Below are 24,719 nucleotides of genomic sequence, written 5' to 3'. Positions count from 1 at the left end.
ATCAAGCATGAATACAAAGTTATTTTAACTAAATATTTCAGTATCTACTTAAAAAGCAAGTTACTTTTGAATAATAGTTAAAATGTATACACATAAATTAATATTTGAAGAATACAAGTTCTCCCTGGCTTATATTCATTTTAATCTATTGTCAAAATGGTATCTTGAGCACAGTTTCACATTAAAATAAAAAAGCCATGGAAATCTGTGTTTTGTCTCTATTAAAATTAAAAAATAAGTACATAGAGCTATACTCTATTAGCAAATTGGTCTTCAAGGTGCTATAATTGTGACATGCTATTCTAAATCAGAGATTAGACCATGGAGACAACCATGTAAGATCATTCCCTCCAGTACATTTCCTGTAATTCATTTTTCTTTTGCCAACTAAGGATATTTTAGCATTTCTAAAAAAAAAATAAAATATTAAACTGTTAAATAATTTTCCCAGTCAGCCAAGATAAACATTTTTCACACAGAGAATTTGTGCATATCAAAAGATGTACAAAAAGGGTATTGGCTTATGTACTTTTTCTTTCATTTTCAGATGGAAGAAAAGATTTTAAAGTACATGGAGCGAACTGTAGTTATTGCTAATTATCTTTCCACTCTAGAAAATCAAGCTGTCTTGAACATGATTATTAAATTAGCCAGATCCTCAAAGGCTTAACTAAGACAGGAATACAACATTAAATTGGAGAATTTTTTCAGTAAGAAGTAAGCAAGACAGAAAACCAACACCCCTTTGCAAAGCATGAAAAAACCCAGCAAATAGTGACGTAAGAAAAACTTACAGAATGGACTAGTAATAAGACTTGATAATACTGTTTTTGTATTCAGATAGCCTCAAAGGTTATCAAATGTAATTAAACCACTGCAAAAAGATTTCCTTAATTAAGGCTATAGCTCAACTAAACAGCTTAAAACTTCTTAATTGCCTTTTAACAAAAACAAGGGGAAAAAAATCCAGAAGTTTAAGCTTTTAAGTTCATATTCCTAACATGTAAAAGGGGGATCCTGAACGACATCTTCAACCAGTTTAATCTCTTTGCTCTACAGGATACTGGGTAGTATTTACCACCTAAACAACCATTCCCTAACAGCAGGATTGACTCATCTATACTTGATCAATTCAGAATCAGAACATTTGTTAGCACAGAAGAGAAAGAACCTTGCATGTGGGGAGCTCTGCTATTGCATTACTGACTTCATTTATCACAGATATTCGAAGTTTAAAAGTCCTGGTAAAACATATTTAAATGTAAGTGAAGTTTAGTTTAGAGTGCTTGACATGTAATAGTCTCCTGTGCTGAACAGTTCAAAAAGAAGTTTGCATGGAACTCTTTTATTCCTTAGAATCATGCAGAAAACACAAATAACAGTAGAAATTGTACGTTTTGCTGTGAATTAAGAACAGTCCTACCAGGTTCATGATCTAAAGCTTGCTGAAGTACTTTTTCTGCCTTTTCATACTGCTTCAGTTTCATTAAAAGCTCAGCCAAATCATAGCCAAGGAAATTCTGTTCACCGCTTCTCAGTGCAGCCTCATAGTAACTGATTGCCTAAAAGGAAGATGCAAAAATCTGCGTATAATTTAAAGACAAACCTTAAAGACAACAATCTTGTTACTTAGGTATTTAATGATGTGTTGCTTAAGAATTTCCTTTACTTTCTTTATTTCTCTTGTAGCCAAGTAATTTCTAATAAATATCATATTAAAAGTGCTATTTAGTTGCCAGTTCAAGGCTTCCAAAAATGTAATGCCAAATTAAAGACAAATAGAATAACTAGAGCCCACATTTTGATCAGCATGCATTTACATAGCTTAACCACGTTATCACATTCTATCTTAGACAGGATCACTGCCAATTAAACTACATTTTCATTAGCTGCTGAAGTTGTATAATTCCAGTCAGACTAGAGTTATAAAGTTCTGTTTCAGTGTGTACAAAGGACAAATATTTTCCCCATACTGACCTAAACAGAAGCAAGTGAAAATGATAACACTGAAAACACAAAGCACACTTTGAGTGCACTCTCTAGTAGCTTGAGGTTCCCCAAATAAAATCATTTGCTTCTGCAAGTTTTCCCCAAACTTTTTTTTCTGTTTCTCCTACAACAAGAAGCTAAAGCTTCTATTACTACCATCCTACTCAGTGTTAATGCTAGGAGACGTAGCAAAACTGGGTCAATGGTTTTGAGTGCAGGCCCAAACCCAGAGAAACTGCAAGTCATCTGAACTACAATTGAACGGATCTGAATCCACCAATGTGTGGGTCCACCAACTTTGCCTTTGGCAAGAGGATCTGAAGGGGATCTACATACTTATTTTCAGGATAAAATGTCTGGTTTAGCACTGTGAAGTAGAGTATTTCTTCTACCCAACCTGTCAGGCAAAGCCCACATGTTGACAAAAACGGACACAGCACCCAACTAACCTAATACAGTACTTATGGAATACCTTTGCGTAGTTATGTGTTTTGATTAGGGCTTTTCCAATTTTACTTGCTAGACATGGATCCTTTGGATTTTTCTTCAAGGCCTGCTCATACACTTCTATGGCTTCATCAGGCTTCAACAGTAAAATATAAACACACATAAGTCAAGGATTAAGATAAAAAGCATATGAAGAAAACAAAATCTGGTAACAACTCCAGGAGTGACTGCCAAGTACTACTGATTTATAAGGTACAATACTTCTGAGAGAAGAATGGTCACTATAAAATTGCAGTAAGTATAAAGCCCATGTAAATTAACATTTCCATGCTAAAACAAAATACGGAAAGAACTTGGCAAACAAATGACTTTGAATTAACCTCATTCTTTTTCCACTGAAATTTTATTGGTACTATTTGTCACTAGTTAACAAAGGGGCATATGTGTTACTGTGGGATGATCATCCATTTCTCTCCCCTAGCCATGTTATAGCAGATCAAACAAATTCTACTTTGTGTGATAATTCTTCATTAAGGAGAAAATTATACACAAGCACTAATAAATAAACAACCACTAATCACTTATAGATCCCCAAATTAGTAATCTAAATTATCAGTTGCTTGTCCTAACTCAATCTATTCTTTTAACATATGAATATACACCTGTATCCTTCAAATTCCTAGGTCTACTTGACTACATTGTCTTCTACAAATATCAAGGAACATTTCCCGTTCACCAAGAAAGCAAAGGATGTAAAAAAATGTATAGGAACTATATAATTTAAAACTTTTAAATAAAAACCATCAGCATGAGAACTATATAACCTAGAATTATTTTAAACTTCAGAACAATTCTACACATCTTCAGCTCCTTTCTGATTTTAATTTAGCTCTCACTCTAGATAATTGTTAAGTCAGCATCCTTCTAGATAAAATTCCCTCGACTTTCACCCGCTCAGTTTCTAGAAAAAATGCATTTTTAGTAGTTTTGCTTTGAATTTAAAGTTACACTGTAGCTAATAATTTGTTTGTTTTACATCCTAAAGCAGTTTCTGTTTGCAGATTACAAATTGAGTCAGCATGCCACACTGTTTCAATTAGACAAAGTCAACAAACACTCCAATTTCATTCATCTCTTGCAAGCACTTACCTCTTGAATATTCATGTATGCATCACCAAGAAGAAGAAAAGTATGAGCACTTGGCAGTTTTTCTACTAGGTCACTGGAAACAGAAGACAAAACCTTGCTCAATATTTAACATGTTAGTACTGGAATCTAAACAACAGATGGGCACAACCATTTTATCCTCTGCAGATTTTAGTTTTTATTTCTGAAAATAAAGCAAAAAAAATCTGAATGATCTTTTAAAGTAAGAATTCCGATTAACCTTTAAATGTTACCACACTTAGTCAAATGAATTCATGTCACTAAATAATTCTGATTTATTGTAGTAGAGAGAAAACACGAGCTCACCATGCTATCATTAAACATCTAGGAAACTATATATGCACACCACAAACTTCTACCTGTAGCAGGCAGCATATAACTTCTTATTTTTCCTATACTGAAGATAAATATCTGCCATTTTTTCTTTAGCTTGTACAAAGTATGGCTGTTCAGGTGTAATATTTCGGAGCATAGTCAAGGCATGTTCAACATCTCCTTGAGCAATTGCCAGATCTGCATTTGCAATCACAACTCTTAGTTCCTCAGGAGTTCCAGAAAACTCATTAATGGCGTCCTGGAGTACTATAGCAGCTTCATGCTGCAAACAATAAAAACAATAGAATTAATTTATTTCCCATTATTGAACAGTCAAAAATAAAGATATCATAAGCCGGTGAGTATTTAGGGCATTACACAAACCAACCAAAAAAACACAGAAAACCCAAGCCATAGTATCCATTTGATTTGCTATAGTGTTTTTTCCTCTCTATTTTATAAATACATTTTATGTGATATGAACTACTATAAAAGGTTTTAGTAGAGAAAAGAACATTTGTGTTGCAAATATACAAATCATGCTCAAACTTCAACTAGATGATGTCTTTAGCACTCTGCTCTAACAGGTCCTGCTTTGAGAAGGATGACCTCCTGACTATATGACTGTATGGCTTCTCTTATATTCTTAAACATATGTAGTGTCCTACTGTTCATCCAGATACTGCTGATAGTAACAATGCTGCTACACAAAGGTAAGGATATGATCCAAAAATATTGCTAATAGCATTCTGATCACAAAACAGAAAATCTATATCCCAGCAAATGAACATCAACAGTATAAATTAAAGGGGGTTTGTAGGCTTAAAATTGAGCACCTGGAAGCAGGTGGGTTTTTTTTTCCTCTGTACAATTTAAGGTACAAGTTCTCTAGTCAGATATTCACATGCTAAAAATTTTACTAAGCAAGTAAGTCCTCTTGGTAAAAGAAGTGATGGTTTTCTATTCTGAACTAATGAGAATAGACCCTTCTGTCAATGGGAAGAGGAAGCTGTTTTCAGGTGTGTTTTACAACTCAACAAGTTTGCCATCTTACCGGTTCTCCATTCAAACGATGAGCTTCTACCAACTCCAGGAATACAGACACACGAGCACTTGCATCAATTTCAATACTTTTGCCTTTTGTTTTTGAGGAAGCGGTAGGTCTTCTCATTCCAGGCAAGTTCTTTGCCATCTGTAAGGTTTTAACAGCTTCTGACAATTCTCCCATCTTCTTCTGGGTTTGGGCCTTAATTAAGTGATAAATGGGATGTTCTCTCACCTACAAAAAATATCAGATAAAGAGTTTCCAAATTTTACTTTATATGTAGTATTCAACCCCCTTGCAAGACTTTTTTTTAAAGATTGGCCTTCATTCCTTTTTTTTCTCCAAATATATACAATTTCTATTTCAGTAATTTACTTTTGAAAAGAATGTTCAGAGTATGCAAACTAGCAATAGAGTAAGTCTTCAATTAAAAAAGAAAAACTATTATATGATGAGATGAGACTTTGGGGCAGAAAAACATTACCTGCAGTTTTACTTTAAATTAGACTGAATTTTAAGGGATTCCAAGTATCTCCCACACTGCTGTTTATCAGGTTATTAATTAAAAGAATTATACAATCATTATTTTAGAACAAGTCCTGCCTGCCATTTCTCCACCTTCATAAAACATACTTCACATGAAAAGAAAGTGTCTGCAAGGGAAATATAACTGTGTATGAAGTGGCAAGCACCTCAGTGTCTCCCAACTAGGTATTAGTCTTCAGGTTTCTTATATCACTTGGAGGAAGAAACTAAGAAGAGAACATATTTGTGAGGAAATGTTAGTTTGTCACTTTTCAGCTAAGGAGTCTCAAGAGACTTGGCACAACTCTGACTTAATGGGTGGTGTGTAAAGTGTTTTCAACTCTGTGTTAATCCTACATAAAGTTCCACTGATGTAAACAAATCAAAAATCCCACACCGCAACGTATTAGCCCGTGCAATAAAACTGGTGAGGACCACTGCAAAACAGTAATGTTTTTTAATACAGTGCTCAATTTACGAAATTTGCTCCTGAGGGGACAGAAAAAATGCACAAAGATGTGACATTAATGGAAGACAGTATAGCACATGGCTACTTTTTTAATACTTAGAGTGCTTAAAGCATCAGGAATTGTCAAGAGGTAACTACAGACCCCTTCTGATCCCCTCATGTATCTGTGCATATTTTCATTAGCAATTGTACATCTGTGCAAAAAGCCAGGAAACAATATTGGATGACTCTTCAAGTTCTTCTATGTTGGCTTCTAAAGACTGTTGCAAGGTTAGTCTGAAATGACAAATTCTGTTTATATATTTTTAATATTTAAGTACAGATTTCAGGAAAAGCTGCCATTTCTTTCTTTTGTATTTCAAAGCAATTTCAGCATGTTGTAATACGGTATTAGCTTTGTCTTTATGGTCATTTCTTTGATAAATATTCAGATACCACATTCATATAAACATTTAGATATTAAATTTGTAGTGGAAGTCATAAAAAGTTCAGTTGAAACTTATTAGATCCAAAACCATACAATTCAGATGATGATTGAATAAAATGGTTTCATTCTTTTGTTCAACTCACCTCAAAATTGTAACTTAGACAAAGTTCCAAGGACTGAGAACATAGTTTAGTATTGTTTTGAGCCAAATACACCTGGGCCATCAGTAAGTGTGCATCTGCATAAGAAGGATTCCTTTCTAGACAGTAACGTAGATTACTATAGGCTGCTTCAATATCCCCTAGGAAGTTAAAAAAGGAAAAGCAAAAAACAGTTGACATGAATTGCAGAGGTTAAATACAAAACATTTATTATTTACTGATTTATTTTTTAAATAAATGTCAGCATTTAATGATTAAACTCATATACAAAGTATTACATGGCTATGTGAAATCAAAAGCAGGTCAAAGGAACGATATTTTCCCATTGTTCCATCTGTAAGTCATCCAAAAAGTGAACTTTTTGGGAAGAAACAGATAAAAAAATACTGTATTTATGTGTCTGTACAATTAAGATACCCTCATATAAATTACAAAAAAGGCAAATGCAAATATTCTTCACTTAGCTGTAACACAGTGTTCTGAAGTGAAAGAAAAATATTCATTATGATTTAAATGTGAGAAATTATTTTTTTATCTTTAATAAACTAAAGAGGCAGATAACTAACCACTCATATAACTATTACCTGACAAGTACTTCACTTTTGCAATTAAAAAGACAGCTTGTTGAAGACCAGGCACAGTTTTCACAACAGTTTCAAGAACAGAAGCACAGTGCTTGAGAAGTGGTGAAGGAGACTGACCAGGACTTGCAGGCTAGGAGTAAAAAAAAACAAATATCATACCGATGTTTTAGACTTTCAAATATTATAATTTTATTACAGATGGTGGGATGATAACAATGGAAAGCTACTTGTTTGTCTGTTAAGATTTTAAAACTCTACATAAACAAATTTATGGAAAGGTTCTATAATTAGGCTAGAAATCCAGTAATGACAGAACGACAAAAGTCAGCTCCAAGCTATTTCAGAAGAATAATCCATTTAAGGAAGATACTATTTAAAGAAATTTTAAATGTCTTTCTTCTGCTTTAAAGATGTCAGGTCCTCATTCAATTTAGTAGTTCTACGTGCCTTTGTTCCCAAAACTAGCACAAAATTCATTCAGAAAATTAACCACCTAAGTAATATAAAAAGACAATATTCCATTGATTTTTACCAACACAAAAAATGAACAGAAATGAAGAAAGAACATATGTATATTGAAAAGATATCCTAAGCAAGCAAAAATATTTCACGAATAGGGTTCAGTGTGAACACCATAGTTTCACAATGAGATACCTCTATTCACTGTATTGTTAAGAGTTTCTTAAGAGATACTAAGAAAGTATAAATATACACACAGAGTGCATTAAATAAATATTCCCAAGTTTCCTCAGCTGTCATTATTGCAACTTGCTCACATCACAAGAGATGTATTTTTATCATTACTTTGATTAAATAGTGGTATAATATCTTAAAACACACTCTTACTTCAAATAAATTCACATTTTAAGAGGAAAAATTTCCTATATTTTTGTTTCCTGATTAACTGGTCTCAAAATGAAATAATTCCCATTTTCAGACACATCTACAGCTACTTACCTGTGCTGGGCAAAAATTAAGGTATTCTCTCATAATTTCTAGCAAGAAATCAGGGTTTAGTTTTTCAAAATATTCCACACCCAGAGGAAATCCATGCAAAGATGAAAAGTGAGTATCCAGAACATCATTCAATAAGGCAATAACTTCTTCTTGTCTCTTATGTTTTTTCATAGCTAGGACTGCACGCAAGAAAGATAATTCCTACAGAAAAAAAAAACAAAACAACAAAACATTCTCCATATTCCAGATACATTCATCTGTTACTCATAAAATACTAAAAAATTATTAATATTAGCCATTTCTTCTTTATATTTTGGAATACTGTAAGACATTTAGTATATTCACTGTAAAGGACACTGATGATTATGATATCGATTCATTCCTTTAATTTGTGCAAGACCCTCTAAATTTGTCTGAGTACAAAATACTGAAAATAATTAATATCTCCCTGACATTTCAAATTTATCTTCAGAGATAAAGCATTGTTGGAAAGCAAACAGACCTGCATTGCAAAGTTAGGGAACACATTACTTAGACAGGGAGAAAAACTGAAACTTAGATTTAACAGTACTCCATTAGGAATGCTCTGCACGAGTGACTGAAATACAGAACATGTAATAGCTAGTAGACCACAGCTCAGATTGTAATCAAAGTATTTTAATGAAGAAAGATCTCTCCTACCCCAGATTTCCCAATAGACTGTTGAATTTCATTAAGAAACTCCAACTGCTGCTCTGCATCTTCTAATTGTCCTTGTATTAGCTGACAACGAATGATTCCTGTAACATATTTAAAGACTTTATTGCCAATTCATCTTCCTAGTCAAGCATATGCTTTGTATGCCAGAATTAACTTTTTCTCTCCTCAACCTCTTCATAAAGAGGTGACATGAGAAGAAAGAATGGATCAAGACTTACGATAATGCAAATTTTACATACCTAGAAAAAACTAGAGGAGATGATACATGATTGATACATTAATATATGCAATGCTATAAAGCAGTTTGAAATAGTAAATCTTCAACTGTTCTAGACTAAGCAGAAGAACCACAACATTTAGCTTCTAAATTCAGAATCAGTACAAGAAGGAAATCAGAATAAAAACACACACAAACCACTCCTACCATCTAAATTTTTCATACTGGTTAAGGCAATGGCATAATCAAGGGAAAAAAATACAGGGGAAAACCTGCCAAGCAAATATGACATATTTTACCTTCCATTTTCTTGATAGCAAAGGAACTTTATAAAAAGTGGTTTGTTTTTTTTCACGTAACATGCATCTAAAGTATGATGTTTTGACTATGTTTTTCAATCTAATTTGGACACAAATGTAGATATGGACAGCTTATTCTATCAACTGCCCTTGATTTTTTAATTTTTGTAGTGCCTAAGAGTTCTCTAGTTTCTAGGCACTACAGAAATAAAATAAAAAAATAAATAAAATACAGACACGTCTGTTCCTACCATTACTTTGAGAGTTCTGTTAGAAAATATCCACTTTTCAAAAAGTAAGACCAAAAGACATATCCAGTGAGGAGAAACTGTTGTTACAGGGAAGACAGCACAACATGAATCTGGAAGTACAGCCCAGTGCTGTTCTAATAGTTATAGATTCTCCTAGCAGCAGTAGTAGGAAAACTTGATCAAAAAAGCATTTCAGTAAAATAAAGTATAAGACCTTACCAGTTAGTGCAGAAACACTTGTTTCATCAAGTGTCATAGCAGTCTTGTACCATTTTAAAGCTTCCTTCACTTTCTCTTGTAAAATCATTTGGTAGCCAAGTTCAGTAGCAAATTCTGCATTGTCAGATTCCAAATCAAATGCTCTTTCAACTAAGGTTTTTGTATGTTGAAGGATGAGCTGGTTCCGGCCACACTAATGGTAAAAACAATCTTTAAACCTTCAGCTTTTCTTAGTTTTCAGATTCAATTAGAAAAACACACCGAACATACTGTACCAGTTGAGACAACATCATCTCATACAAAAATAATATAATCTGTAGTAATTCTATGAAAATAGTGACATTAAAGCGGGATGGATTCAAACATAAATATACAATGCTATACAACAAAGAATAGTTGATAGTTGCTTTGAATGCTTCCTTAGCAGCATTTCTGATAAACACAGAGACTAAAGAAACCTTCAATTTCAAGGCTATGGCATTAACCTTGTCATTTTCCTACATAAAGAAAATCATTGGTAGACATCTGAATATTTTCATTGCAAATCTGTTTCTAATTTAAAAGCAGGCAGTAAAACCATTTTTGGAATGAGATGGCTTCAGTATTGTAATTCATACTGAATGTGGTTACCAAAGGCTATATGAATTAATCTATTTTATTTGTCTACAATCTTCTACTTTTTAGTAGACATTTAACATCTGCCTACCAGAAAATAAAACAAAAACCAGGATATATAGATAGTTGCATACAATAACATACTCACTGTTCTACTGAAAGCTAAAGCCATTTTACAGAAGAGCTGAGAATTATGTGGTTCTAACCTATCCAGTGCTTTAATTAGATCTCCCAGTCTTGCCGAAGCCTTGGAGAGAAAGGAAATATAAATAAATAATAGAAAGAATTAACAGATTAGGACAATTGAAGAATTTTCACTAAAAACTATTCACATTTTTACTATGGAATAATATCTTGACATTTAAATTCAGAGGTTTTCAGGGCTAGGAGTTAAGACTTTAGAATTCCTAAGAAAATAATCTGGAGTAGTAAAGTAACAATAAAGCAGATTATGTGTCCTTTAGACTTGCAATAACTTATGAACTTATCAAAAGAGCATTTAAACAAAAAATAGCTTGCTTTGATTCAAATCAACATGATTCAATTAACTGCCTAGTGGAGACTTCTGTTTGACTTGATACCTGTTTTCTGGAAAGACTGGGTTAAAAATTTTCCTTGGCATCCAGAAAACACCTCAAGAATAAGCTAGAGCAGCCATTCAAGTCAGAATAGGTGAATATACTCCTTCTGCAGATAAGAAGTGTAGCACAGGACCAGACAAAAGTATATGAGGAGAAGACAAAGACAATAGTAATAGTGCATGTGGCATCTAGTCCCTACAAAAGCTGTGTTGTGCTCAACGTTCTGCTAATAAGAAGACTCACCTCGGTTATATTTCCTTCCCTGCACAGATAATGCAGGGCCTCCATTCTTATGGCTTCTAAATTGAGGGCATCTTTCTGCAACAGTCTAAAACCAAACAAAAAGTGAATGTGAAGAAACCAAAACAAAACCTTTGCTCAATCATCTATTTTATCCTAAAATGAGAACAGATAACTTGTATTGGGTAGTCATTTTCATCATGGCTCTCAACTGAAAGCACAGCTCTTACTCCATGCCTATCTAAAGAAAGGCCTTCTTCCATCCCAAATGGATTCACGTATCGATGTAGTATCCTCACAGAATTGCAAGGCTGGGTTCTAATAAAACCTAATTTACTCAACATTTATTTTTAAAAAACTGATTTAACTAATTCAGATTCATTAAAAATGAATGGAAACCTATCCACTTTTGTTTCTAAGAGTCCTTAGACAGTAAACATGGCAAGAAAACAATTTAATGGCGTGCTACTTCATACTCAACCTGTGCGCTGTTTCAACCGTCTGCTCCCAGTCCTGCAAGGCTAGTTGTAGCTTCATTTTCTTTATGAAAGCAGGAATGAAGTTTGGGAAGTTTGCAATTATCTGGTTCACAATTTCCAGAGCCCCTGAATAATTCTGTCGCACCTCAAAATACTGTGCCTAATGGAAGGAAGGGAAGCCATATCAACTCACACAGGTGAGAAGATTCTTTCATACAGAAACCAGGAAAAAGAGCTAGTGAGAGAAAAATCTTTCCTTACATAATAGCTTTACCTCAATATCCACCACAACTAGACATACTGCACCAATCCAATAGCAAAAGATGATGTGTAAAGCCTGGTGCGTGTGTGGTGAGCACTCTGTAATAAAGCTCATTGCAGCATTCACAACTTACTAGTCAGTTGCAAGCAAGAAAAAGACAGATGTAGCTGAAGCACAAAATTGTTTTATTAGTTTTCAAACAACTTTGTATAGTGTCTCACAATTTTAGGATATTTAACACAACCCACTAATGAAATATCTTTTCAAGCCCTGAGGTATGTACCTTGTAAAAACCCACACTCAGCAAGGAACTGCTGTTGTTGCCAGAATTAACAATTTTTAAACTGTAAAGTGATTTACAGAGTTCTCTAAATACAAAACTACTTCATGTCACGTATCACAGTTTTAAATTAATTCAAGTAGAAATCAGGACTTCAACCCTGGTTTGTTTTTATGCTTTAAATTTACTTACCATGTTCCATTTGTGCCATTTTATTTCATCTTTTTAAGACAGAAATGGTTCAAACACAGCAGTTTCTGAGAGTTAATCTCTTAAGCCCTAGAAAGATAGCTGTCTGTCTAAAACCTAATTGCAGTAACTAAATTTCACATATACTGTTAATCTAATTCAGTGGTCCACATGCAGCCAAACACACACCTGACCAGATACCATTGTGCACGCTCTCCTGAACTTTATCCTTTTAATATTCATTGAACAATTTCTTTGTGCATTTAGCTTTAGAATACAAAGCAAACATTATGTCAATGAGTAACAATGTCTGTGATATAAACAAACCAATATGCTCTGAAACAGAAAAACATGTGAAAAAGACAATTCGTACCACCCCTTTAAGGAAATATAATCAAAATAAATGCTTGAAAAAATAAATGCTTGACAACTAAAAAAAAGTGTTCACAAAAGATCACACTACAGTGTTTAACTACTACTTTTTTGCCATGGCTAACAGCAATTCTGTAACGTGCATAGGTGTCCCATGCAAAAAGGAAGAGATCACACATATTTTTACATTTTCATGTGATTTGAAACCTCATTTTGTACATACAAATACATGAATAGAAAGGTTTTCTTGTGTACATAGTAAAGTCATAAACTCAGTATACATTTAGACTGACTGTATTTAATCTATACCTTTCTTTTTCACATTGGTGTCTATGTGAAGTACTCTGAAGTACCCATATGATCTGAGCTATACTTCTATACCTTGGACAAGCTCACTATAGACAACTCTTCTCAGAATCTCTCTAATCACTCTGCAAAACTAATATGACATTCAGAGAGAGTTAAAATCGTGAAGCAAACTTACTTTACCAAGCAGTGCAAAAACATCATTGCCCTCCTGCAGTGCTTCATCAAAGTATTTCACAGCTTTTTTAATATGAGTTTCCTTCCCACAGGTGAGATCAAGCCATGCTTTCAAAATTAACCCCTGTAAACAAAACGTAAATTGGAATTCTTCATTAAATAGGCAGTAAAAAAATTATACTAGATACAATAAGCAGAAGTGACTTAAATACAAAACAGGACTTAAGAGTATCTATGTAAATTACTTAGAATACATATAATTATAACCAGTTTACAGCATAATCTAAAATGTTAGTAATTCATTCCAGCATTAAATTAAACAAATGGTGTATTTACTTATAGGATTAAAAAAAACCACCAATGGCACTGAACTAGTCTAACATGCTCAGCAGACAGAACAAAACCTCACAGAAGTGATCACATTAAACAGAATATTTTCCGCAAACATTTCTGCGCAATGTTTACTCAAGATTTTGCTTATATAAGACACAGAGAAACATATGGGTGCTGAAAAATAGTGAGAAACTTGGGGTTTTTCTTCTACTTTCTGATTAATAAGAAAAACTTGTGTATGAAGGTCAAAAATCTGACATTTCCCAAATCTTCAACAGTATTATTAAAAAAAATTTAAAAATAGAACTTTTAAAGGTGAAATATGGCTTTTCATTGAAGAAATTATTACTTATAATTATGAATTTTATTTCTCTTATATGTTCCAGACATTAACCGTAGCTTAAGCAAATCAAATCTATTTTGAATTGCTGAATTATTTAACCAAATTATAACGGCCATCAAAACAAAAATTTAAAATATAAAATATCACTAGCTCTCTGGTATCTTAAAGAAATGAGTCTTGTATTTAAAACTCAAAGGTTAGCAGAAGAGACATTTTGTAACTGCTAATAATCAGGGTCATGATTTTGTTATGCAACACAAACTGTCTGAAATTCATATACTGAAGCATTTTTTTAAAGAAAGGCAGGTATCATACTTCTATACAAGGAGTACACTTGTAAGAATAAGAGTATCTTATCAAAACAAACTGTATATACTAAGCAAATCATATTTCACCAAGTTTAAGCACCCTGAACAACCTCTAAAAAAATCTGAAGTACATATAACTCTGTATTGTCAAACTAGAAAAAGAGATAAGCATAACTGAAAGTAAAAAAAGGAAAACTATTTTTTCTATATATTTAAATATTAATGTACTTATTCATCTATATGCAGGTGTCTATAAAAAATAAATTACCTATTTCAAATATTATTAAATACTTCAGCTGGAAATATTTCCTACTAAGCAACATTCCCAAATTCTTAAGAACAAAAACCAACTACTATGACTTCAATAAGCAGTCATAAATACTGCTATTTCACCAAAATGACCTGTCCTTAGTCTTCTTAGAAATTAACATATAAATGCTTCGTGGTGTCCTTAATTATTTCATTATAAATTATTTCTTAATTAGTATAAATTAGTCAGTAATTTAAAATAACTACCAATTGTAATTAATAATTGGTGTTAGTTGAAAAGCTAAGCCATTACTTAATTCATAATGTAATGTCAGAAATTAATGTTTAGAATAGTTGCAGATTTCTAACCCATGTAATATTATATCAACCATAAAACTATAAATTACAAATTGAGCAATGTACTGAACCACACAGTGGGACAACTCACAAACAGCATTTGTGTTTAATACTAGTGTCCTAAGAGAACAATTATGCATTCAGTTCTGACAGCTCTGCCTCAAAGACGTTGGACTACAAAAACTCCCCAATTTTTTGCGTTTCTCTGCTTGAGCTAAAGCTGATACCTCCTTAAAAAGAAAAAACATAGTAAGTTTTCACAAACCTCTTTAGAGACTAAAGATTCTAGTGAATTTTGATGTCTGTATATAAATGCAGAAGACATTGCTACATATAACACTTATAGAGATTTCTAAAAAAAAAAAAACCAGTAGAACCCTAGGCAAATGTACCCTTTAACAACCGCTGAAAATGTAAATCCCCAATCCTCTGGGTATTTTAGAGTCTTCAGATTCAAAACAGATGTCTCCCTTTAGTGAGACTATCACGCTTATTTTTTTGCTAGGAATTATGATGCTCAGTGTCAAGCAACAACACTGGCTTAAATGGGTATTTATTTCCATTTATTAAGTGATTTTTTTTTTCATTTATTAAGCCATTATTTATTATTTACTAAGTGAAAACAAATACTTGGAGAAAAAAAATTATCATGGGAGTTTACTCAGCTGTGTCAGATGAATTTATGACATTAATTAAGAAAGTACCAGAACAGAAAATAGTTAACCTTTAAACAGCATTAATGGAATAAGTCAAACTTCACAGTACACATGGCCCTACCAATATTTTATATATGTAGAAAATAGTTACCTCTTTACCACCACCAGAAATTTTGATCATTCTATCAACATATTCCCGGGCTTTGTCCTCACGACCAAGATGCCACAAAAACAAGCCAGCATAGTAGAGAGCCTTCTGTCCTGCTGTTTTACGTTGCTCCTTCAATTTTGCATCCAACTCTAGAATAGCATCTCGATCTGAAAAGGTTTTATTCAGAGCTCTTGTTGATAGTCTCTCAAAATATTACAAAAGAGCAGCACATAAGGCAAGATCTTCCAAAGCAAATACTGTTTTCTTTATTGTACATCGATAAACACACAGGCAATCCCTCCCAACTAAAAATATTTATCAGTTACAGATGGAAAAGGCAGAGGAGGGTTCCCATCAACATGGCTCATGGGAAGAGGAAGTCCCAGTTTTCAGACTGGAGAAAGGAATACCAAGGTTCACAAAATTCTTTTTCTCAATTTGTATGGTCAGGGAAACTTGAAAGATAAAAATGGCATGACTTTAAAGATTTCTTAAATTGCAGTTCTGCTCAAAAGTACCAGTATCAGACATGAGTGAACAAGAATCACAAGAAACTTGATTCAATATTGTTTCCCTCAAAGATTTGTTCATCATGGCGGACAAGTCAGACTTGTGTGTTTTATTTTAACATTCACTCTTCAGAGTTTTGTGGTTTGGTTTTTGTTTACCATCTTATAAGTGTCACTCAATTCAGTAAGAAATCCTATGTCAGACACAAAGATGGAGTATACCTTTTTAAATTAGGCAGACTTAGCCTACAACTCTCAGGCCTTCATACAGAGCTGTTTAAAACATGAAGCAGCATGTTTTAGTGAGCATACCTGGATTAGGGCTCTTTTTATGAGCATAAATCAGAGCCATCATTGTACAAAGTGACACCTCCTGTCTGTTTTTAAGAGACTCCAACTGTCGAATACCCTCTTGGACATCACCTAGTGAAAACAATTGCAGAATAAGGTATAAAGCTTCTCAAGATAAAGAATATCAACATCAAACATCAATCTGACTTAGATTTTCCTCTCTGTTTTTAATTCCATGCTTTTGTTCATTATTCACACATTCACTTTCACTTCTCTGTGCAAGTCTTTCAAACAGACACAAGAAAGAAAATAGCACCTCAATGCAGAGAACTTGAAAGGAGTTATGTGCTAGTTCTGCCAACTGCCATAAAGATGAAAATCATATTTATTATTTACTTCATATGGGGCATTGAGCAGCTCTTTTTGTTCTCATTTCTTTATATAGCCAGGATTTTTGCCCTGCTTGTGTGAATATTTTGAACATCAATAAGACAGACAATATCTTCAAAAATTATATGATTGTAACACAAATAAAAAACAGTTTGGGAACAGATACACTACCTCAAAATCAACAAACCTTCCTAGACCCTGCTACAGCCCTCTGCCACTTTGGGTTATTTGTTTATATTCTGCAACATCCTTGAAATACAAATATAGCTAAATAAACATAACAGAACAGTTTAATGTACACAAAGATTACCCCAATAGGTATTAGCTATCAGCTCCCCCAAGGCAGAGAACACAACAGAATTAGATACAGCTGCTTTGAAGGGAAGAGCTATTAGCTGGGACACGGAATGACTTTGTTATCAAATGCTGTACGCGTTTGGGTAGAGCTCAAATTCCCTTCAGGGAATCCATTTACCTGCTCCATGTTCACGTAACCATTAAAAAGAAAAATACTCCGTATTTTTCACTTTGGCACTATGTGATCTACATCACTTTCATCCATACTGGAAAAGAGTGGTGACAGATCACGATACACTGGTGATTTCCTCAACACGGAAAACAGACTCCGTAATGTTGCTTTTCCCTGGGCAGTTGACTAAAGACCGAGCTCTGTGAGGCGAGGACGAGCAGCATTACCTGCCCTAAGCGCGCCGTAGGCCCGGTAGAAGAGCAGCACGGGGTCGCTGCCCAGCCGCCCGAGCGCTTCGTCCGCCGCGGCCCGGACGTGCTGGAATTGCCCCTCCTGGCAGTAGTAATTGAGCAGCGCCTGCGGGGGGAGCGGCCGCGGGTCACTCGTGAGATCGCTTCACCCGGGACGGCCCCGGGGACACCGCGCCGACCGCCCCGCCCCGTCCCGTCCCGTCCCGCCTCGGCCCGGCCGCTCGCCCTCCTGCCCCGGGCCGTCCCCGCTCCATCCCTCATTCCCAGCCGCTCCTTCCTCCTGGGCGGGCCGGCGGCGGCGCCCACCTGCTGCACCTCGGCGTCCATGGTTGCTACCCAGCGGCACGGCGGGGGGGCTGCGGAAGGGCGGGGGCAGCGCTCTGCCATTGGCCTGGACGGGAAGGAGGCGGGAGAGGCACGGGAAGGAAAACTTGTGGAGGCCGGCGGAATGCGGCTATTGCGCCCCCTGTCGGCGGGTGGGCGGTGCCGCCGGCTGTCCTTCAGGAGGGGTCACAGCCGGAATGCCGAGTGGGAGCTTCGGGAATTCGTTTGTTTTCTTGCTTCTTGGCTGAGCATACGACTAAGTGGCCCACCCTCCATAGGTTTCATAATGTGACTCAACCCTGAGCACTTCGAGTTACGTGACACTTCTCTTAGAAATAAAACAGCAATAGGATAAAATCCGATATAGAAAGGTCGCTTTTACCTCATCCCCCTTTCGTTCCTCCTGGAGAATTACAGAGGTGCAAAGACTAGTAAAATTCAGATTTTCCTCTGGAGGTGAAAGCGTCCTCAGCCATAATTTCTAGACATCAGGAACAAAAATTGCTGAACAGCGTTCCTTTGGAACGGGTGCGCCTTCCGTCCAACAGGAAAGCCGTCAGGAATGCCACCCAGCACAAGGGCAGAACCCATCCTGCACTGAATCTGTACGAGAAGCTGATTGACTCTTCCGGCAGAGAGCGCTCAGAGTGAGCTTTCCTAGCAAGTCCACCCCACGTGGACTCCTCCGTCACACACTTCTTATCCCAGCATCAGGAAGGAGACAAAGCAGCACCGTGTAAACGTATTTGGGTTCTCTTGTTGGCCAAGACAATCCTCTGAATTTTCTGTTTAAGTTATGTTTGACTTGTTCTGAAGCAACATTTTGGCTTCTGTAACACTTAAAACCTAAAAGTGGCATGAGAAACAAGGGGGGTTTTACATAGTTTTAAAGGTAAACTTTAAAGACATATTTTGTCTACATATTAATCTGAAAATACTTATCTTTTCACTTTGATGCTTAGGCTTTTCTATCGAAGTCTTAGGCCTTTTTCTTTCATAATGCATTTATGAACAATTTGAAGGAGAAACATTTCCCGCTCTCAAATGACTTTTGATGAATTTCAAGGAAGATGCTATGAAGTTTTATTTCTGCATTAGCCACTGAGCAAGCTTACAGACTGCAATTGCTCCTAATCTGGTTTTATACTAAGTTCAGTATTCACCTCTGAGTGTTTTCATTGTAAGTTGTAGGGAAATGCAATATAAAATTATGTAAACATTAAAATTAATATTTTCAGAAATTCACTGAAGCGATTGATAAAGAACAACCAGAAGGCTCAATTTCCAGCAGCATTTGCATTTTTCCATATCAGTATCCACAAATGATTGCTTCTAGGAACATGGTGCTTTGAGACAGATTCTTAAAATTCCTGAGGAAAAGACCAGTGGTTATTCATCCCAACTCTGTTTCACCTTTTTCAGAAATGCACTTGAGTGCAGGATGCTCTTTAGCCTGTTTGTGAACAGTAGCCATCAAGAATAAACTGGTCCTTAATCCAAGTTGGGGAATGTCATGTATCCAATACTATATTTAATACTCATTTTCTCTTTGTAAACTCATGAATGCTCAGTTCTCATTTCTTTAAATGCTCTGAGCCTCGTGGGACACAGTCAGCACAGCTGTGGTACCCCACTGCATGGGGCTGCTGCATGAAGTCATGAAGTCATGAGGTCACTCAGGCAGAACTATTGATACATGCAGAATCATCATGCTCACTGTCTAACATACATTGAAATAGAAATTCCTAGTTGGTGACTAACAAGCAAGTCCTAAGGATTTGCTAGTGAAAGAACAGTATGGCTGTAAAGGTTTTCAGTACCCTCTCATTCTGTGGTTTTAGAAGCATACCTTTTTATATTAATGTCAGATAATAAAGAGAAAAGGAACATACAATAAAAAATGTAATCTTTATTATTTTGACGCATTAATAATGTTTTTTTAGCATCAGTTAGGGTAATAGTAGCATTTTCCTGCATGCAGTTCACTAATACAGAGTTAGTCAATAATTTTAATAAAAGTAATCTATATTTAATTTTCCTGTGTAAGAAACATAAAATGTCCTGATGTGTTGGATTATACAATTTTGCTACTTTCTCTTTGTGAAAAAATATTGTGGACCCTAGATAACATTTAGAGCTGTCCTAGTGCAGTATGACTAAAAAAGAAAATCTGTGAGTAACTATGAGAAAAGATTAAGGATTCTGTGAAAGAAAGGTTGTATCTGAAAACTTATGATGCAGGCACTGCTTAGACATTCAATTTGAACTTTAGACCATTTCCCAACTGCAAAAAAACTTAGCTTTTTGAAGCAAATTATGAACTTACTTTGCAGAAAGTAGTGACATGTTGGCAAATATTGTAAAAAATAAGAACGTACAGCTATCCATTCATGTAGTTGTATTTTGTTCTCTGGAGTTCCGTGAAAAAGTGCTATGGACAGAAAGTAACAAAAATGGTGTGACATCAACCTGAAGATAAAATTCAGTTCTTGTTTTATGTACATAATGCTGAAAAATAAAATAAAATGATTTTTACAGTATTTATATTTGCTTATAAAATCCTAACATTATTTTCAACAGGTTTAGTAATTTTCAACATGTCTGTACAGTTTGGATATACAGTATATGCTCTTCACTGAAAATTCAGAAATGTAAAACAAATAAGCTCCTAAATAGCTGCAAAATATTGCTTAATGGTATGGAGGAATGAGGTCTTCTTGAGTAGTTTATTTCACTTAGCTCTGATGTATGGCTTTTAATGTTTAAGAATCCTGGACAGTCAAAGGAACAGCAGCATAGGCAATATAAACATGCATTGATTGCATCCAAACTATCTATAATGGTAGATAATACGTAATTTTTCCTGTTGAACGCTTGCACACTACACTTATTGTGGTACATATTTGATGCAATAAATGTGCTAAAGTCATTATCTGTTTGCTCAAACATGCACCACAGGTTAAAAATTACTATTTACATAGCAGAGGGCTTTTCATTAATGTGTACAACAACATCAACCTTACTGAGAGCTGAAGATGGCTAAACAATACTGCAGGATAAAGCAGAACAACTTTATAAAGGGCTCCTTTTGATCAATTTGGAGGGCTGAGGCAGATTCATTTAGTATTTGTATGCAGAAAGACATTTGACAAAGACAAAATCTGTGACTCCAGACCTAGAAAGAAGTTTGCACTGCTTGAAACTTAATGGTTTGTGCAAAAAATAAACCATCTCTACTATTCTTGTGAGTTGTAGGGGACTTTACAGGCATACCAAGACTTGTTTGGACATGATACAACATGAATACATTAATTAAGCACCTCAAAATCTGTTATTCCTTTCCAGAAACACTGTACTAAAAAAACCTGTTTTTCTTTGTGACTTTATGTTATTTTCATGCATGATCTATAAGTGCAGCATGCCTTCATGCAAATAATTTCTTTGTGTATATTAGTCATATAATAGAACACCTGGCCCTTGTACCTGTAAAGGTGTACTTAATCCCCTTCCCAAACAGAAGCCCCATTTACAAAAATAGTCACATATAATAAACAACATATGAATAAAAACAAGATGAATCCACCAACACAGATTTTGTAAAAATATGAAGTATGTGGCAGTTGAAATGCAAACAGTGGATACAGTTACCATATTGTTTTATGCTAAACACACAAATACTTGGTTTTGCACCCCTTTAACTGGTCCCTACAGTCTGTGTAGCCATTTTTTCTCTCCTCTTCAGCAGTGTCAGCTGGTAGTGAGAACAGTAACCTCCTGTCAAGGTTGTTTCCTCTTATCACAGTCACAGTCACTGACAAGGGGTCACTGTCTTTTAATAGGCACTGACCTTTAATGTACAGTAGATTTGTAAAAATTGTCAGTTTGGCATAGACCTCCTTCAGGAGTCCTGTTGACACAAACACGTGATCCTTACAGGCTATGAACTATTTTGCACATATATGATTTTGCTTGTGATTTGCTTTTATTTCTGACCATCTTTATCTTCCTTTTCATGCTTTTCTTTGACAGGCCTCATTACACGATCATAAGAAGGTGGACAAACTGCTGTTGATGCAGTTATATCAGTTTTCTCTGTAAATGAGTTTTCATTTAACTTGTCAATAAGGATTTCATCTTTCAGACCCTGAACAGCCCCTCCTTCGGTTTTGTTTTTGTTATAGATAAAGGAAGCTTGTTTTACTGTTCGTTTTAAAAGGTGACGTCTGAAAGCACGCTGGATAATAACAGCAGATACTTCCTCCTGTTTTCGTTTTAATGTGGTCGTAATTGGTTCATAGGAAGCTTTTGAAGGATTGGATGCCATAAACCGATCTTCCATCTGTATTCTGAGGGCATCCATCTCTCCACTTTCCCCCAAAACACGCTTTGTGAAAGCAAACAGGATGTCAAGGCAGTGAATTCTGTCACCACTCACCATGGGCAGATCCATTGCAATGAGCTGGACTTTGTTTGGTTTGGGTAAATGAAGAGGAGGCTCAAGTGCTGCTGCAAAATCAGACAATTTCTCAAATTCCATGAATTGTGTTGCATCGGGATCAAATTTCTCCCAAACCTCATAGAACATCTCAAAGTCGTCCTCGCTCAAGGGTTCAGCGCTTTCCTCAGTCGCAACACCAAAGTTCTCCAAAATCACAGCAATGTACATGTTCACCACTACCAGAAAGGAGATGATAATGTAGCTGACAAAGAAGAAAATCCCAACAGAAGGGTTGCCGCAGTCACCTTTCACAGAGCTCCCAGGATGAGCCTTGTTAGGGTCACAGTCGGGCTCCCCACTGTTCAGAATCGGGGCGAGCAAACCGTCCCAGCCAGCAGACGTGGTGATCTGAAACAGGCAGATCATGCTGTTGCCAAACGTTTCAAAGTTGAACATGTCATCTATACCAGCTTCCCTCTTAACATAGGCAAAGTTGGACATGCCAAATATCGCATAGATGAACATGACCAGGAAGAGCAGCAGACCAATGTTGAACAGAGCAGGAAGAGACATCATCAAAGCGAAAAGCAGAGTGCGGATTCCCTTGGCGCCTTTAATGAGGCGCAGGATTCGACCGATTCTGGCAAGTCGGATGACTCTGAATAGTGTGGGGGATACAAAGTACTTCTCAATCATCTCAGCTAAAAACATTCCTAAAAAAGAAAAGAAGAAAACCAAGACACATTATCACTTAATTTCCATATCACAGTAGAAATTTAGAAAAATAGTTTTAAAATTGTTGGTTCTGTGTAGCAATTCAAGATATTCTGTAGATCCCACTTGAATAGTTTCTGTTATAGAAGTTATACTTAATAGTTGCAGGTGCAATATATGTTGAATGATTGTAACAGTTTTGATGGTTGGTTTAGCTAAAGTATGAGATAAAATGAGATGTTGAATGCCTTGGTTGATAAAACTTGCAAAGGCAAAAGCTAATCATATAAACTCTATTCAAGTAAAAGTTCACATCTTATTCATTTCACCTTCTTTTTACTTTAATAAACAAGACTTACCTACTATTGAGAGAATGACAACCACAAAATCAAAAATGTTCCAGCCTATAGTGAAGTAGTAATGGCGAAGTGAAATTAATTTCAGGACACATTCTCCAGTGAAAAGGACAATGAACACCAGGTTTATCCAGTATAAAATATTTTCCATTTCTTTACTCTGGTCATCAGTTTCTACCATCATGGTAACCATATTAAGACAAATAAGAATCATGATGCTGATGTCAAATACTTGCTGTGTCACAAAATCAAAGACCATGCCTTGGAATTTATTCTGAGGAGGAAAGTAAAAAAGAAACATTCAATACAAACTGTAATTTTTTTTTCTTTTCCTGTTACAAGAAGGTAGAAAACCACATGCAGTAATGCCTATGAGACTTCAATAAAAATGCGGTCTAGTGGTACTTAAGACTAGTGGTCTTGAATACTCAAATACAATGGCTTAGTTCAGCCTCCTCAGTTACATATTCATACATAAAATGCTTGTCAGGGAAAAATATTTTTTTTCTGTTTTTATTTTCCATTTCTGCTGACTAATACACAATAAATGGTAATTTTCACCTGGGCATATTTCTGCTCTCTCTGTATCAGTAAAAACTCTTTGTAAATAGCTATTGGTCTGATGTGTATAAATAATTTTACCCCTGGTCTTGGTATAGGTTTTTGTGGTTTTTTGGATCCCAGCTTTTTCATTGCATTGTAGTATTTCTTCTGCTCTTCTGTCATAAATATGTCTTGACCTCCAAAGTAAAAACATGAAATCAAAACTGGTTATAATCACATTCATATGCAGTGCTGAAAAAAACTCTTAGAAAAATACAATTGATTGATTGATTGATACTGAATTGGGAAAAATCTCTTAGCTGGCAAATGCAGCTGTCTGTCCAAAGTAAACATTTAGTCTAGAAGTTGTCTGGGCATCCAGTACTGCATCTCACAAAAGCAAAAAGGAATGCAACATTTCTCTACAGTTATTTTCCTTGACCTCCAAGAAATCATTTTCAGTGCCTCGTTTATAGGAAGAGATACAGTAAGTAGTATTTGAGAGAAGCTCAAATAGTCTAGACTGCTCAGTACTGTCACTTCTGCAATTTTAGTGAAACAAAGGAAGCAGACAAAGTCAGGTTTTCAGTACATGAATGTGTTAGTGCTTTAGGTATCTCTAGCAATCATAATATTAGCATTGGGACTCAAAGTCTTCAAGGTTTTTGAGACGATGGATTTTCAGACTTTGGAGAAACTTAGGTAAAGATTGAAGCACTCTTGATACTGTTAAGAGCAAAATGTTCTCTTTTTAAGTCTTTTATC

At 35.3% G+C, this 24,719-nt stretch overlaps 2 protein-coding genes across 13 annotated transcripts in view; both read right to left on the bottom strand.

Annotated features, from left to right (window-relative positions):
- Positions 1-18,013, bottom strand: part of TTC21B (tetratricopeptide repeat domain 21B) — a 34,320-nt gene extending 16,307 nt beyond the window's left edge. Inside the window, exons 1-18 of one of the 3 annotated variants that reach the window (XR_004358101.1) lie at positions 17,886-18,013; positions 17,556-17,685; positions 16,491-16,601; positions 15,670-15,836; positions 13,274-13,396; positions 11,689-11,846; positions 11,211-11,295; positions 10,535-10,633; positions 9,772-9,964; positions 8,768-8,865; positions 8,087-8,287; positions 7,130-7,259; positions 6,528-6,685; positions 4,973-5,197; positions 3,963-4,201; positions 3,586-3,658; positions 2,462-2,572; positions 1,424-1,562 (exon numbers count right to left, since the gene is read on the bottom strand). Coding sequence is in view for 2 of the 3 variants with exons in the window: in XM_032693642.1 (XP_032549533.1) it covers positions 1,424-1,562; positions 2,462-2,572; positions 3,586-3,658; positions 3,963-4,201; positions 4,973-5,197; positions 6,528-6,685; positions 7,130-7,259; positions 8,087-8,287; positions 8,768-8,865; positions 9,772-9,964; positions 10,535-10,633; positions 11,211-11,295; positions 11,689-11,846; positions 13,274-13,396; positions 15,670-15,836; positions 16,491-16,601; positions 17,556-17,685; positions 17,886-17,966 (2,521 nt within the window). In the remaining variant the exon portion in view is untranslated. Of the gene's footprint in view, positions 1-1,423; positions 1,563-2,461; positions 2,573-3,585; positions 3,659-3,962; positions 4,202-4,972; positions 5,198-6,527; positions 6,686-7,129; positions 7,260-8,086; positions 8,288-8,767; positions 8,866-9,771; positions 9,965-10,534; positions 10,634-11,210; positions 11,296-11,688; positions 11,847-13,273; positions 13,397-15,669; positions 15,872-16,490; positions 16,602-17,555; positions 17,686-17,885 lie in introns of those variants that run through there. The other 2 variants (XM_032693642.1, XM_032693644.1) reach the window with 2 other exon arrangements.
- Positions 18,014-19,792: 1,779 nt separating this feature from the next.
- SCN1A (sodium voltage-gated channel alpha subunit 1) overlaps positions 19,793-24,719 on the bottom strand; it is a 187,721-nt gene continuing 182,794 nt past the window's right edge. For 4 of the 10 annotated variants that reach the window (XM_032693632.1, XM_032693631.1, XM_032693637.1 and 1 more), the window contains exons 25-27: positions 24,054-24,158; positions 23,415-23,685; positions 19,793-23,054 (exon numbers count right to left, since the gene is read on the bottom strand). In XM_032693632.1, coding sequence (XP_032549523.1) covers positions 21,886-23,054; positions 23,415-23,685; positions 24,054-24,158 — 1,545 coding nt within the window. In that variant the 3' untranslated portion in view covers positions 19,793-21,885. The remainder of the gene's footprint in view (positions 23,055-23,414; positions 23,686-24,053; positions 24,159-24,719) is intronic. The other 6 variants (XM_032693634.1, XM_032693635.1, XM_032693636.1 and 3 more) reach the window with 2 other exon arrangements.

Source organism: Chiroxiphia lanceolata, chromosome 7 (genome assembly GCF_009829145.1).
Source record: "Chiroxiphia lanceolata isolate bChiLan1 chromosome 7, bChiLan1.pri, whole genome shotgun sequence".
NCBI classification, from domain to species: Eukaryota; Metazoa; Chordata; class Aves; order Passeriformes; family Pipridae; genus Chiroxiphia; species Chiroxiphia lanceolata.
This window is presented reverse-complemented; position numbering and strand designations above follow the sequence as displayed.